This window comes from Nymphaea colorata, chromosome 10 (genome assembly GCF_008831285.2).
Source record: "Nymphaea colorata isolate Beijing-Zhang1983 chromosome 10, ASM883128v2, whole genome shotgun sequence".
Taxonomy (NCBI): domain Eukaryota; kingdom Viridiplantae; phylum Streptophyta; class Magnoliopsida; order Nymphaeales; family Nymphaeaceae; genus Nymphaea; species Nymphaea colorata.
The window spans coordinates 21,042,173-21,056,638 of record NC_045147.1 but is presented as its reverse complement, the minus strand read 5'-3'; the positions used below and the strand labels follow the sequence as shown (position 1 = coordinate 21,056,638).

Here is a 14,466-nt window from a genome sequence, read left to right as displayed (position 1 = left end):
TGAATGTTATGGAGTTCTTAGTGGCATGGGAGCCGTCAACTATTGGAGAAATCATGAGTGGATGGTTTATGTTCTCCATTATGGAAGCTTAAGCCTGTTGTCTATATATATATATATATATATATATATATATGTGTGTGTGTGTGTGTGTGTGTGTGTGTGTGTGAATATAGTTTTTTAAGTAAAACATATCGATTGCCTCTCTCCAAGGGTGGTGAAAGCAGGTGTAAGCAACGTGTGGGACATGTGCAAACGTAGACCCACAAACAGTACATACTTTTGTATAAGTGGTAAAGTAACTGGCTCTCAATAGGCAGCTGGCTTCGACGTTAGCAATACGTGGTAAAATAAGGTCCATTTAAGCTGCAAAGCGTTGTTTGATTGTACAAATAATCACCTTATATTTTTAAAAGAGAGTGAATTTTTTTCTCTCAGTAAGTGTCCAACCATTCCTTTAGCTTTTCAGTAAGAGTAAACAGGGCAACATTTTCTCCCTCAAAAAGAATTTTCGAATGTGTTATGCAAACTCTTCTAGAAAGTGAAATTTATAATCTCAAAGGTCGTAATAATTCTGACGGCTGAATCTGATATTTTAAATATGCGCACTTCCAAAATATGTGGACAGGATATTTATTTAAAATTAAATCTGATTTGGATTCAAATCTGAATCTGATATTTTAAATCAAAATCTGAATTAGATTTCCAAATCCAATCTGGTTTCTTAGTCTGATATTCATTTTTTTTTGTCTAATTTTTTTTTTTATGGAGCAGTGTGGTTGAATGTCAGATTTGATCGACACCACCTTTCGTCGACAAGATTAATTTTTCACTGAAAAAGTTGAATGCGACGCAATTGAACTAACTTCACTTAATTTCCCTCTACAAATCATTTTTTGGTAACTATTTTTCAAAATCTTGTCTACAGACGAAACTTAAAGGAATGATCTGCGAAATGCAATGCGATAATCACACGAAATCCGTGCAATTAGATTGCAACCTACCATGCTTGCAGATAACCATGCATGAATACAGAATTACATGAACACACACATGCACGTCGGTGTGCGTGTACACATGCACACAGATTTTCCTGTAAACTAAAAGCATAGACTGCTTAAAATGTATTTTCTTACACACCCGCTAACAAGGAAAACATAATAAACACACATTCCAGGGCTTGCCAATTGATCAAGATAAAGAAAACCTCCTCTTCTTGGGCTTTGTGATATCGATGCTCCCACAAGTGATGATCTCAATTTGTGACGTGTCCTTCGAGCCATGGCGGAAGGGATTCAGCTTACCAAATGTCTTCGACACAGATGCAAAGAAGGTTGGCCGCTTTGATGTTTTTGCTGCCGCTGCTGGCTCCGAACCTCTCTGCAGACCCGAGACGATCGCCTTCATCTTGTCCAGCTCCATCCGCAGAGATTCATTCTCTCTTATCAAGGAAACATCTGCACTAACTTGGTTTCTGGTAATGGAGGCATCAGAGAGCTTGTGATCCTCACATCTGACCGTAAGCTGATCATAGTACACAACATGCAGCACGACCTGAACAGGGAGCCTCTTGTTCTGGGAAGCATGCACCCTTGCATTATGTGAGAGGCTCAAGGGGTCCATGATGCTGCACACTTTCTCTCTATCTATTTCATCCAGTCCAGGATGTGCCTGCAGTAATTAATGGATCAATACAAAATCGTAAACTTGAGATCCAGACTAACAAAAGTGATCATATTGACCAAACAAGTGTAATTCCATATTTGATTGAAAGCCGAATCCGTTTAGCTGGGTTCAATAAGAAGAAATCACTTCCAAATCCATTTAGTTGGGTTCATTAAAAAAATTCATTGATCGGGTAAGATTGGAAAAAAGCTAAACGCAGGAACCTTCAGGTAGATATCGGCGGCCCTGTAGAGGTCGTCATCATGGGTCCTGGCCGACTTCGGGATGAGCACTGCCATCGCCGTGAACGTAGATATGCTCAGGTCGCCGTCGGTGGCGATCTCCGCCAGGTACAAGTCCACCGTCTTCGCCACCCTCTGCATTGCCTCGGAGGCGGTCCCCCTCACTGCCGCGTCCCTTAAGCTGCTCCCTTTCCTCTCCTTTTCCTTCTCCGCGAACTCCGCCACAATCCGCCTCACGCTCTCGTGGTCCACCAGCCGCTCGCCCTCGTACCCCATTCCCACCGCGAGTAGGTCGTCCACTGCCGCATGCTCCAGCACCGCCGCCACCCGCTGCTCCAACTCGCCCCGCACCGCGAGGGCGGAGTCCAAGAATATGGCGGCCCGGAGAAGGCAACATAGGAAGGACACCGGGAATGCAGTTGTCTCGTCCGGCATTGTCCCGACGATCCCCTCGAGCGTCTCCCTTTGCCGCCTTCTCTGATTGACGTCGCCCGCCCGACCGGAGATCGCCGCACCTCCGGTCCGGTCACGAACGAGCTCCCGAAGGGAACGTTCGGCGAACGTCATGACCGTGGCAGCGAGGGTCTGCATCCGCGCGCCTCGAGATTTGAGGGAGACCATGAATTGCTTGAAGGAATCGACAGACAGGATGGAGAGCTCCTCCATCCACCTTCCAGGAGGAGGCCTCATGGGGGAATTTGATTCGTTGTAAGCCTGAAATTGGCATTGAATACATTTAGGAGAAAAAGGCTAAATTTTCCGAATAACCAGAATGGATAAACGTGAAGTGAAATCGAAAAGTTCTTTGTTCGTATCAGCTGCCAAATGATGTAGACGAGATTTTATAACATCCAGAATTCCCAAAAAACTAGATTTCAAAAGAAAACGGTTAACCATTTAATTCTCAGTTTAAAACAAAGCTGGTGTTCAATTTCTGGAATTCTTGTACAAGCAAGCCATACCTTCAAGCTTGCAACATCCAAGCACTGCTGAACTATTTCTAGCTCCGCAGCCATGGGCATAAACTCCTCACAGCTCTTAAGCACGGCGATGGCACCGGAAAAGGTGGTGAGTGCGGCTCGTGCAAGGAATTCCTCCGTTCGAGAGATCAAGTTTTCCTGGCAATAAGCTTCAGACATTTCCAGGTACTCTCCCGCACAGCGGAGCGCGGCCACATTTCTCACAGTGATCTCGAAGTTTTCACCATAGCAGAACTTGGCCACCTTCTCGAAAATCTCAGGCCCACCTGGCAAATCCGGCAGGTCAATTCTTGACAGATCCGTTTCCGAGCTCTCCAAGATCAATTTCCTTATGTGGCCACACTTGGTCACTAACATGAACTGCGAAAGAAAATAGAATGGTCAGTGGTCTAAGCAAGCATTTCCACAGAAGGTAGATTTTGCGATTCAAGTATTAAAAATCAAAGTTTAGTTATAATAGAGTCATCTATTACATCCAAACACCAAATGACCATTTTAAGTTTGGGCATCAGAATCGTGTTTCCACTGTAACAAAGGAATGCCAACTTTAGTACATTGTGGAGGGGATGATTCGTTTGTTTGATTTTTATCAAGAACACTCAATCTGAAAAGAGACAGTATGAGAGACGAGGTTGTCAAAATCAATTTTATTAAAAATAGGCCAATTGGTAGCCGATTCATGAAATCCACTTCTTACACTAATTCATTACCTTTTTAATCATACTTTTAATTAATTGTATACTGAATTTTCTTTTTCCTTTTGATATCTCTTTTACTGTGTGCTGGGGTACTGGACGTGATCAAAGTACGAGAAGGACAAATTAACTAGTCCGGATTTGGATGAAGATTAGATATCGTCCAAGTTGTTGGTGAATCTTTTTAGATGAGGATGGCAGCCGTTGGCTGCACGCTGTGGGTCGAGTGGTTGATATGACTGATGAAGGAAGGGGGCCCATACATGTAGCCCCTGCACCACATGCACCCTCTCCCTCCTTGGTCTGTAGCTGAAGGCGCCGACAGGAACCGATCGACGACTGTGTGGTCGACGACTGTCGTCTTGTTGCTCGATCGATAGCTGCCTTCACTCTACCGATCACCACTCTTTTAATTGTCACTCTCTTAACTTTTTACATCTAACGCTACCATCATCGGCCGCTGAAGCGACCATTTTCATGTTTCACCATAAAATGATAAGGCAAAATTTCCACACATGTTTCAGATTCTTTGAGTTGCATGTAGTTGAGACTGCCTTCACTCTACCTATCACCAACTCTTTTAATTGTCACTCTCTTAACTTTTACATCTAACGCTACCATCACTGGTCGCTGAAGAGACCATTTTCATGTTTCACCATAAAATGATAAAGCAAAATTTCCACATAAGATTCAGATTCTTTGAGTTGCATGCAGTTGAGAAAGCACGAGCTGAGATGCATCTCATATTTGATTCCCATTTTTTGTGGCGTTGAGAGTAGATGGAGATTTCTCTTCATCATCTCTCTATCTGAATTTTATCAGAGAAGCTTCGTCAATGATTTAATAATATTTAAGTATTTGGAGCTATTCGAGATACAGTGTTATTTATGCTGTATGATAATCATCAGAATAACCGTTCAGACTGTTAATAATTACTGCATGAACAAAGGGATAACGTTACGTTTATACATATATAATATTTATAAAGTGCATGCATGCATACCACATACAAAATTATTTTTTAAAAAAGTAAATAACAAGTTAAGTTTATACAAACTCGCAATCACGGTAATCAGAAGACAATAAAATATGTTCCCCACGCAAACACATAGGGAGAGAGAAATGGGGACCATAATCAGTAATTGGTGTTCCAGTAGATGTCTTAGTAAAACCTTACAGATCTTTCGGCCAGGCCTCCTTTCAGTGGAGATTTACACGAGAGATCCATTGCCTTAAAAAGGTTTTCTCAAAGCAGGATGCAGTTGCGACCATAGTCAATAATTGGTGTTCCAGTAGATGTCTTAGTAAAACCTTACATATCCTTCGGTCAGGCTTCCTTTCACTGGAGATCTACACGAGAGATCCGTAGCCTTAAAAAGTTTTCTCAAAGCAGGATTAAGAAAGATGCAGTTGCGACCATAATTAGTAATTGGTGTTCCAGTAGATGTTAGTAAAACCTTACAGATCCTTCGGCCAGGCTTCCTTTCAGTGGAGATCTACACGAAAGATCCGTAGCCCTATAAGGGTTTTCTCAAAGCAGGATTAAGAAGGATGCAGTTGCCGATGCAAAGCTAGTACTGTTATCTTTGAGAGCTGAAGCACACCCTCAAATCAGCGAGGATAAAACCATAGACAAATATAAAAGATACCGAATGATGGCTTGTTTGTCGCCCTGAAAAAACTTCTACTAAGGATGAAGGTTACAAGAACACAATGAACAGATTCAAGTTCACTTGTTGTACAATTTTTTGGCCTAAAATTCTGAGAGAAAGGCCACTAGAGAGATTCATTTGCTTTCCTGACAGCCTGCAGAAGTACTTATGGCAAGGAACTTCTTCTGGCTATCAAGACACTACAACAGGCCGCTTAAACCAAGCAAGAAAAAACTTCTATTGCTGATTAGAAGTATATATTTGAGAAAATAGTCAATTTGGAGCTGGAGTTTTTTTTCTTTGAATTCATAAATGAAAAAAACATATAAAAATGAAAACGAATACGATGAACTTCATGATCTCTAAAAACAATAACAATAATAACGGTGAATAACGACATTTGCCACCAATTTGATTCAAATGGGCAATTAAAGCTGAACTTCACAACAAAACTAACCAGGCTATATCTACCGCAAAACTTCAAGACAAGCAATGAAAATTTTCAAGGCAGGCGCGGACTTGCACGAAGATTTTTCTTTTTCTTTTTTTTTTTTTAAACGAAAAAGGTGGTGGTGGCTGGTGACGGATCTCAGGCGACCGGCTGCGCTGCAGCAAGGTCCCACCACAGAACTAGGGTCGCCCATATTTGCGGCAAAAGATGGCGGCGCCGGCCACCTGCAACCTTTCAACCAGGGCATGCTTTCAAAGCCACGGTGGAGCCATCACCGCGGATATATACACTTAAACCTCTACCACAGAGAGCTCAGCTTCAATTAACTTACCTTGTGCAAGCAGAAATTGGTCTCTCCAACTTGAACCACCACGTCGCTCGGAACATCCTGAGATAAAACCCTGCAAAATTACCAAAGGGAGGTAAGAATACATGCCATGGAATGACCAAACCAGTTGCCGCAAGATCAAATTCACCGGAAAGCTTTTCAAATATGAGCAGCTATCCTTGCTTACAGTGAAGCACCAGAACCAAAAGACGATGGTAACGTACCATTTTCCAGTTTTCTCGACGGCGACGGAGAGCCTGGCACTCTTGGTAGGGGCAGCCATGGGAGCAGTTGGGCCAGAGTTACCTGGTCAGCCGCTCCTTGTCGCCTGCGGTCTTATATAGGAGAGGCGCAGGAGCTCCTCTCTCGGTCGGCATTTTCTCTGCATAATTGGCTTTTTCTTCTTTCTCACTTGCTTTTTAACTGTTTGCCTTTTGGGTAAAAGGGACATCCCCTTTACAAGATACAATGTAATCTCACCAACTCGATCGCTTTTGAGGATCTATCACGAGACTCGACATGCTATCCAGTGATGGACTCGGATTGAAGGTACACGCTACGTTTGTCCCGCAAATTGATAGTCATAAGCCTTACAAGAAAAATTATGATTAACATTAATTAATTAATTAATAAGATTTTTTTTTCTATGCAATTTTACATGCGCGAGCATGCATGCGATGTGTGTGTGTGTTTATATATTCATTTATTTTTTATGTTTGTTTCGCGAATCAATACCAGCTTAGTCCAGCTAAATTTCTCATTTGACTCACTAAAAAGTGCATGACTCGTCTAAATCAAGATAAAGTGACAAAATTTTAGGACCCAACTTGAGCCATCAATGGGGTGGCTTGTTTCATAAGACTTGTTTATTGGGCTTATTAACTTGAAATCTAATGTTTTAAAAATTAAAAAGAAAATAGAGAGAAAGAGAAGAAAGGGCCTCATGTTCTCTTCGATAATTTTGGAAGAAAATTATTTTGTTATCTCAATCGTCGTGATTGGATTGGCTGACTAGATCCAATGCCTTGTGGATGGTGGCTACCGATGACTCATGGCTCCCGCTTGGCCACGCTTTCTCGAGACGAGACAAGAGCTGCCATGTAGGACTTGACTTGGAGCCGGTCCTGTCAGTTTCATACTAGCTACTAGACATGGCGCATTGTAGAAAAAGCAAGAGATCAACAAGTATATTTTATTAGCAAAAATTTCTAAAATAAGCTCTTTTTTTTCTAGAGGAGTGTATGTTTGTTGCGTGCACAGAGGTGCTCACGAAACTGGATCTCTAATGAATCTAGGATGAGGAAGAAGAAGACCAACTGCAGTTTTGAGTTCAAGAAATCAGAAAGCAAAGCGAGGTGAAACCAACAGAAGTGATAAAACTAAAACCCACTCAAAAAACGTGCATGAGCAAATGCCGTCAAATGCATATTTATTTTAAAAATAAATAAAAAATGTACAAAAAATAAATAATAAAATATATAAATATATTAAAATCTCAAACTGGATAAAATTGAATCGATCTGCAACTGGATTTTAATGGCCCCATTCTGATAACATTTTTGTCAGACTATATGCTAAAATACATGTAGTAATGCCAACAAGTCCCAATGCAAACTGTGGCACAACCGAAGGGCAGAAAGTAAAGGGAAACGAAATATTTCAAAGTAAAGGAAAATAAAATCTTTTAATCGCATATTGGTCTTACATCTTGTTGAATAATAATAATCAAATAGTAATAATAATAATAAGCTAATGTTGTACTCAACTTTGACAGGGGGCATTCTCAAGTTATGAACTCACGTATTTCGTCAGCATACCCTCAGTCAATTCATAAGCTACAGTTTTGCAACATCAAATGTCTATTTCTTTTATCATATTGAAAAATTAAAAGCACAGCCTCTCTTTTTTTGATGGAGAATGAGATTATGTTCCCGTCTCCTTTCTGAGAAGCATCTAGAGAGAGGATGCTTTGTGATTGGTTTCTGCATCCTCATTGTCCTCCTCATAACCATCTAAATCAAACGTGTTTGGCATCCGCACCAAACCTGTCTGTTGCCTAAGCTTCCCCCTTTTATTTAACCGTGACAACGAGGTATGCTTCGTTGTGATTCAATGTTTCTCTGAGATTAGACAGATCTGCGAAAAGCCTAAAATGAGATTGTTAAGTTTCCGAGTTTTATGTTCTAAGTGCAACTCGCATGGCACTCGAGATTGTTTGTATGCAGAGTACAAATATGCATCAGCTTTAAGCTCTTCAGTGCAGTCTTTTGTGAAAAGCATACTCTCAGTGAAAAATATAAGTTAAACCTGAATTTGATTCTTTTCTTGCATACACATAGTTTCAAATTTTGGGTTGGATTCAGAATCAGGATAGATCAAATTGATGTGATTATGCACTGGTTTTGGATCTGAACCAGCGGTACAGATTCGACTGGAATTTGTACTCTGTTGGGCAGCAACCCAAGGTTTCCCCTGCCAACGTTCTTTTTTTTTTTTTTTTTTTCGTGTGGGATTTTGTCCACCCTAACTCCTATTTGCATGTACATTTATTACAAGTGCCCTAGTTGGAAACCTCTCTCTTAATTAGGAAAATATCTAAGAAACCTGATTTCCTGATATTTTGTAGAACTGGTTTTTGAGAAATGAAGAAAATCATTTGTTCATATAAATTCTAAACTATAACTAAAAAGAGGACAAGTCCGTAAATTAAAAACATTTTAAGTTCTATGTTGAGATCATGAGGAAAACGTTGTTTGGGGGTCATATTCATGTCTTGAAAGGTCACATAATAATACCTGTTTTGTTCAAGATGAGTTCCTATTCCTTACAGCGTTCTCAAGTTTGCCAACAGCAATTCAGGTGCTTTTTACTTTAATTTAGTAATATAAAATGCCATTAAAATAATCCATTTTCTTAAAATTTTGTTATTACTAATATATCAATTTTAGATGCAAAGTCATTAAACTTTAACGGCTGTACATTGATAACAATAACAAACTGTTATTAACATAAATCTGCCCCCAATCTTATGGCGTGTTCATAGAATGCTAACAAACTGTTGCCAAATGAGTCTCAACCCATGTTCCTCAACTTGTGCCTTGCTATTACTTAAAGAGGAAGCTACACATAGGCTGGGATTGGCACTTAGACAACACCAACACCAATCCAATGCCTTTGCTCTGGTTTAAATTTCTAGATCCACCACTCATCTGTTCATTGTCATACTGTTCATCTCTGCCACTGTCATGATTTCTGTTCATTGTCGTATTGTTTATTAGGGAACAGTGAGATCTATATTAAGAACACATATTTATAGTTTAATCATTTGGAATGGTGTCAATGGACCATGTTGAGTACCCACAAAGTTTATGATCAACGCTTTTCTAATTTACGATCTCAGACAATTTCAATAATATATCACCTTGTAAGTCTGACTATAATGATATCCAGACAATTTTAATGTATTAATTTTGAAAGGTGTGACATTATAGTGACGATTGATTGATTTGATTCAGAATAGTACACCATTCAACTCAAATATTGTACTTCACACTATTTGCAACTCAAAGGAATAATAGCAAAATTTATGTGTTAGCATTAATAATAATTGCCTGTTTAGTAATAATGAGTACTACTATTTCTTTTTTTTTTCAATTTAATCTTAATCTTATGATATTATTAAGATCAGAGTCCCAAACAATTTGCATTAGGTATGCTGATATATATATATATATACATTAGTTTTTTTCATTAGTGGGCCGAACTATACATGCAAACAATTTTTTGTTATCTTACTATATACAAAAAGCTTAGTAACAACTCTTTAACTAAATATAAGATTGGAAATCTACACTTTAATTATTTTATCAAAATTTTATCAGTTCGGTATTTTAATTACCGAAGCAAACATGAGCAAAATCTAAGTGATCTAAACTCATATCAGACCTCAAAATCCTTTAGGAGTGTTTGATAGCCTTATCGATTTGAAATCATTGGTGATGTCAAATCCAGTCAGGCCCTTCTTTCCTTCGACCTCAAATCTAAAGCTTCGATCATCAAATGAGGATCTCAAATCCACTGAACTCAACAAGTCCCAGCAGGTTAAGAAGATAAAAACTTAAATACTCAACCAAGAAAACGTCTTAACCAATGGAACATGAGGCACCTCCATCAGACTGGCAGACACCTACGGCACCTATATTCATACTTGGGTACTTCAACAGGCTTCACGCTTAGGATTAAAAAACATCTAACCCACCTACATAATGTTCTAATTTAGCTGTTTTAGTTATATATTTTAAAATATCCCATAATTTAGTACTTAATTTGACGGTTCAACACATTTGCACGTTACAGATTTTTAGCATATATATACACAGATACCCTTGTCCAACTTTTTAACTAATTGCCCTGTTGGACACCTCATACCCAAGCCACGCCCTCTACCCGCAGCACTACCAATATCACTATATAACAGACTAGCCAAATCCAAACGGCTTCACGACCCAACTATGACAACGCAAGGCAAAAAAGTAATTGCCATCCGAAAGCAAACGACAGAACGTATTTATGAAAATACAACAACGCAAAACATGAGTATATCCGCTTTGGAGTCCATTTCCTTCGATCAGCGATGCAAAAAGAGAATATATCATTTTCTAAGTTCCTTCGACGGACCCGTTATAAAGCATGCTGAAAATTAGAAAAACATCAGACCTAATCCTATTCTACAAAGATCCAGAATTGAACCCCGTAAAACCACAATTTCAAGAGGATCGCTACACCAGTCCTGATTTTATTACCACAGCACTATCTGCCACCAGAGACACTAAGGTCGTCACCACAAGCGATGGCCACAACCTCTGCCTTGTCAACCAAGGTCTCCTCGGCAAAGGGTCATGCCCTTCCACAACCGAAGAGGCCTTCATCAATTGAAATCTAGAAAAAAAAAAAAATCAAAATAGGAAAATGAACTCGATGCAGGTTGTTACAGAATTCCAATTGTTGTAGATCGGTGTGAGAGAGAGTGCAACTCTCGGGCGGTCGAGGGTTTGAGAGAAATAGAGATCAGGCTTGAAAACAGAGGACCTTTAGGCCAGCCCACATTTCTAGCCGAAATGAAAGAGAGAGAAAGAGAGACCTGTACCTCGGCTGCCATCACTGATCGCCGGTCGCTGCACGCCGTCTAACGATGGGTGGCCATCTTTGGATATGGATATGAGACAGTCTTGCCAGTGAATGAAATATTCGAGCAAAACTGAGACCCGTCTCGTTTTTCCTAAAAAAGATGGTCTCGCCTAACCATAAACTTCATACTATATATTGATCCAAATGAGGGCATATCCAACTCATTGAAATATCAAACAGAAACAATCAGCGAAATAAAATTTAAGAACAACAAGATTGAACTAGATGAATCCCAATCATTATACCCCTCGTCACGCACAAAAATATGCATCAATTTTCATATGTAACATGACGGGAAGAATTAAAAAACTGATTTTCATAAAAGACATGCTTACCAATGGGCATGTCATCAACTGTGTAGTCCATGAATTTTGTGCACCACTAGCATGGATGAACAGCATCTACAGTCTACACATGTGCACATCTAGTTAGTAGAAAAGCAACTGCACATATAAGTTACATAATTGTAAGGAAAGTACTTAAGTACTTAAAACTTACAAGGGGAATCCCATCATCTCCTACGATGTACAACTTCTAGGACCTTATCATCTTTCATTGAATCTAGAACCTTAAAACAACAGACACATTTACCATTATTACACTCACTAGTACAACACACTTTTGCTATGAAAGTATATTACAGCAATACATTGCTATAAAGAGGACTTCTAATCCCAGTCATGTGAAAAAAAACAAGACAGGAGAGCATAATCAGTCTAACGTGATTAATAAGTTTACCATTCATTGATCAAGTTCCAAGCCAAATTCATAAGAACAGTTGTCCAATCCACAGCTCATTAAGAACTGAGGTAAGTGGAACATATAGATGCTGAATTTCACGCACAAAGTCCAGAGTCATCGTTGTAACAGCATCAATGACTTGCTCCTTGTGCCCCTCAAACCAGTTTTGAGGATAATCAAGTATGCCTGTAGCGGCGGTAATTTTCAGCTTACCTCTACCGGCGAGCATTGTCGCCGGTACTCTTAGGTTATAGCGAGGAACTTTCTCACCGCAATAGATCTATAGCGGTGATCGTTTTTCCCAAAATGCTATAGCGGGGACAATCCTCACCGCTCTAAACAAATACCGGTGATCCAATAGCGATGCAGCGAGAAAAGGAAAAGGCACTGCCAAAAAATCTTGTGTCTGGGAAGAAGAAAGAGGACGAGATGGATGAAATATTGTACATTTGTCCTCTTTTTTTATGCACTAATTCATGCTCAACACACTCGAGTTACTAACGTTTGTCCTCTTTCTTTGTGCACAAAGTCATGTTGTTCAACACACTGAACTTACTAACTCTGCTTCTCACAATTGCTAGGGAAAAGTGAGCAAGAAGCTCGTCCTCTCAAGAACACAGAGTCGACATGTTAATTTGTCTTTTGCTTTGCTTTCTTTTGGGTATTTGGCTTACTTGTTTTTTCTTTTTTTCAAGATTCTCTCCAAAGCTATACTTTGGTAAGTAGAAATGAGGTAGCCTTTTTTTTATGTTGCTGCACAATGAGTTTATTTGCAAAAGGAGCACGGTATTTCACCATTCATCAAGTAACTTTAATGTCTGATTTTCTGTCTTCAAGATAGATATATAATAAACAATCTATTCGGTTTGAAGGTCGCCTTATGTTGTTATATTTGTCATCTTAATACTTCTTTAAATTATTAATTATCTAAGAAGGGGAAACGAGTTTTCCTGGGAACTGTGGCTTTTATGGGAAAATGGAAGGATTTGGCCTCATAAGTATTGAGCAAATGGTTTGAATAACGCTACGTGGCAGAAGAATTACATTGGTTTGGAATTGTTGGATCATCCCCCTTATAGGGAAAGTCATTCACATGCATTTTCTTATATGAGAACATGTATGTGGCAGAAGGATTATAAGGGCTTTTTTGCGTGAATCTATCACCATGTTCGTTCTGCGTTGCAGAGAAAGATTAGGCGCTCCATGCTACTGTAATTTTTATACAAGATGGAATAAGAAACTATAGCCATTTTTCTGTATTTAGATATTTGTAGGTTCTTAAAAAATTTTGAATTTTAACATAAAATATTTTTGGAACCAAGTTCCAATTAATTGGAATTTAACTGTTCCCATTTATCAACCCAACTACGTGAAGCTATGGTGGAATCTTTCCTAGATGGGGTGACAGGGGGCTGGAAATAGGTCGGTCTCGGGCTGATCCTGACTTCTTCGAGCATCCATACTCATGTTTTTTTATTTTCCTGTCTTTGCACAATTCTTTTGATAAATAGAACTTGATCAAGTTCATGGGTCTACTGGTTGCGCCACGTTCTTGATGTCAACCTGTAAGGTTGAGCGGAGGGTCAGCTGAGCCCCGACTTCAACGAGTCATTACGTCTAAGTTCAGTTATGTCCACCAAGTCCCTACCCCACAACAAGAAACAGCCTGCGATTAGTGATTGAAGACATTGTCAAGTGCTTAAATTAATCCCCTTTAGAAAAGAGGAAAATGTCTTTCTTCCTTACATGAGAAATTGAAAAACTTGAAGCTTTTGTGGTGGCGGTGCACTGCACTTAATATTACGTTACTGCGACAAAATTTCCATGCAGATAAATCAGAAGAAATGGAGAAAAGAGGAAAGAGAAAAAGCACCTGGCCACGTTGTCGAGTCGACAAACAACAGCGTTAGTAACAGTCCATGTGTAGGTAGACTAGGACCGTAGTGGTATATATATGAAGAATTAAGATGGGTATTATAAGCCAATAAACTTAGGTGTTGATTATTAAACAATTTGAATATTTTGTTTGTACATTATACAATATCTAAAGCGCTTAGGACTCCCGCATGGGATTACAATTTAGAGAGAGAGAGAAAAGTAAGATGAGTTGGTAAAATAAGTTAATGGTTTAAACTCGAAAACTTGGGGAAATATTGAAACGAGAACAACTTAGAGACCGAACCGATGTATAAATTGGATTTTAAAGAAAATGCTGATTTATGAACTTATCTCCCCTTCCCGTCGCAAATGACTTTTCGTTCGCTTTCTGCTTCAAATAAATGTTGGTACACACCACCCATTTCAGGCCGCTGGACGTGCGAGTGGCGGTTAGGACCTCCCGTTGGCGGTTACAAGAAGCTCCCACACACACACACTCTCTCCCCCCCGTGCGTGCGCTCGCCCTCCCCCATCTCGTTTTGCTTTTTCAAGAAAGGTCTAGGGCGTCAGCAAGAACGCCCCACCGGAGTTGGAGAAGAAGTTCGTGACCCGCCTCATCCACACCCTAGACGTGATCGGGCTTCAAGGTC

At 39.7% G+C, this 14,466-nt stretch overlaps 1 protein-coding gene across 1 annotated transcript; it reads right to left on the bottom strand.

Moving 5' to 3' along the window:
- Positions 1–947: 947 nt before the first annotated feature.
- LOC116261969 (root phototropism protein 2-like) lies at positions 948–6,341 on the bottom strand. The gene is made up of 5 exons (XM_031640936.2): positions 6,235–6,341; positions 6,014–6,083; positions 2,867–3,244; positions 1,887–2,618; positions 948–1,668 (listed from the first exon to the last, which is right to left on the bottom strand). Exons 1-5 carry the CDS (start codon positions 6,291–6,293, stop codon positions 1,189–1,191), a joined length of 1,719 nt encoding a protein of 572 aa, XP_031496796.1. The 5' UTR covers positions 6,294–6,341; the 3' UTR covers positions 948–1,188.
- Between the last annotated feature and the right edge of the window lie 8,125 nt (positions 6,342–14,466).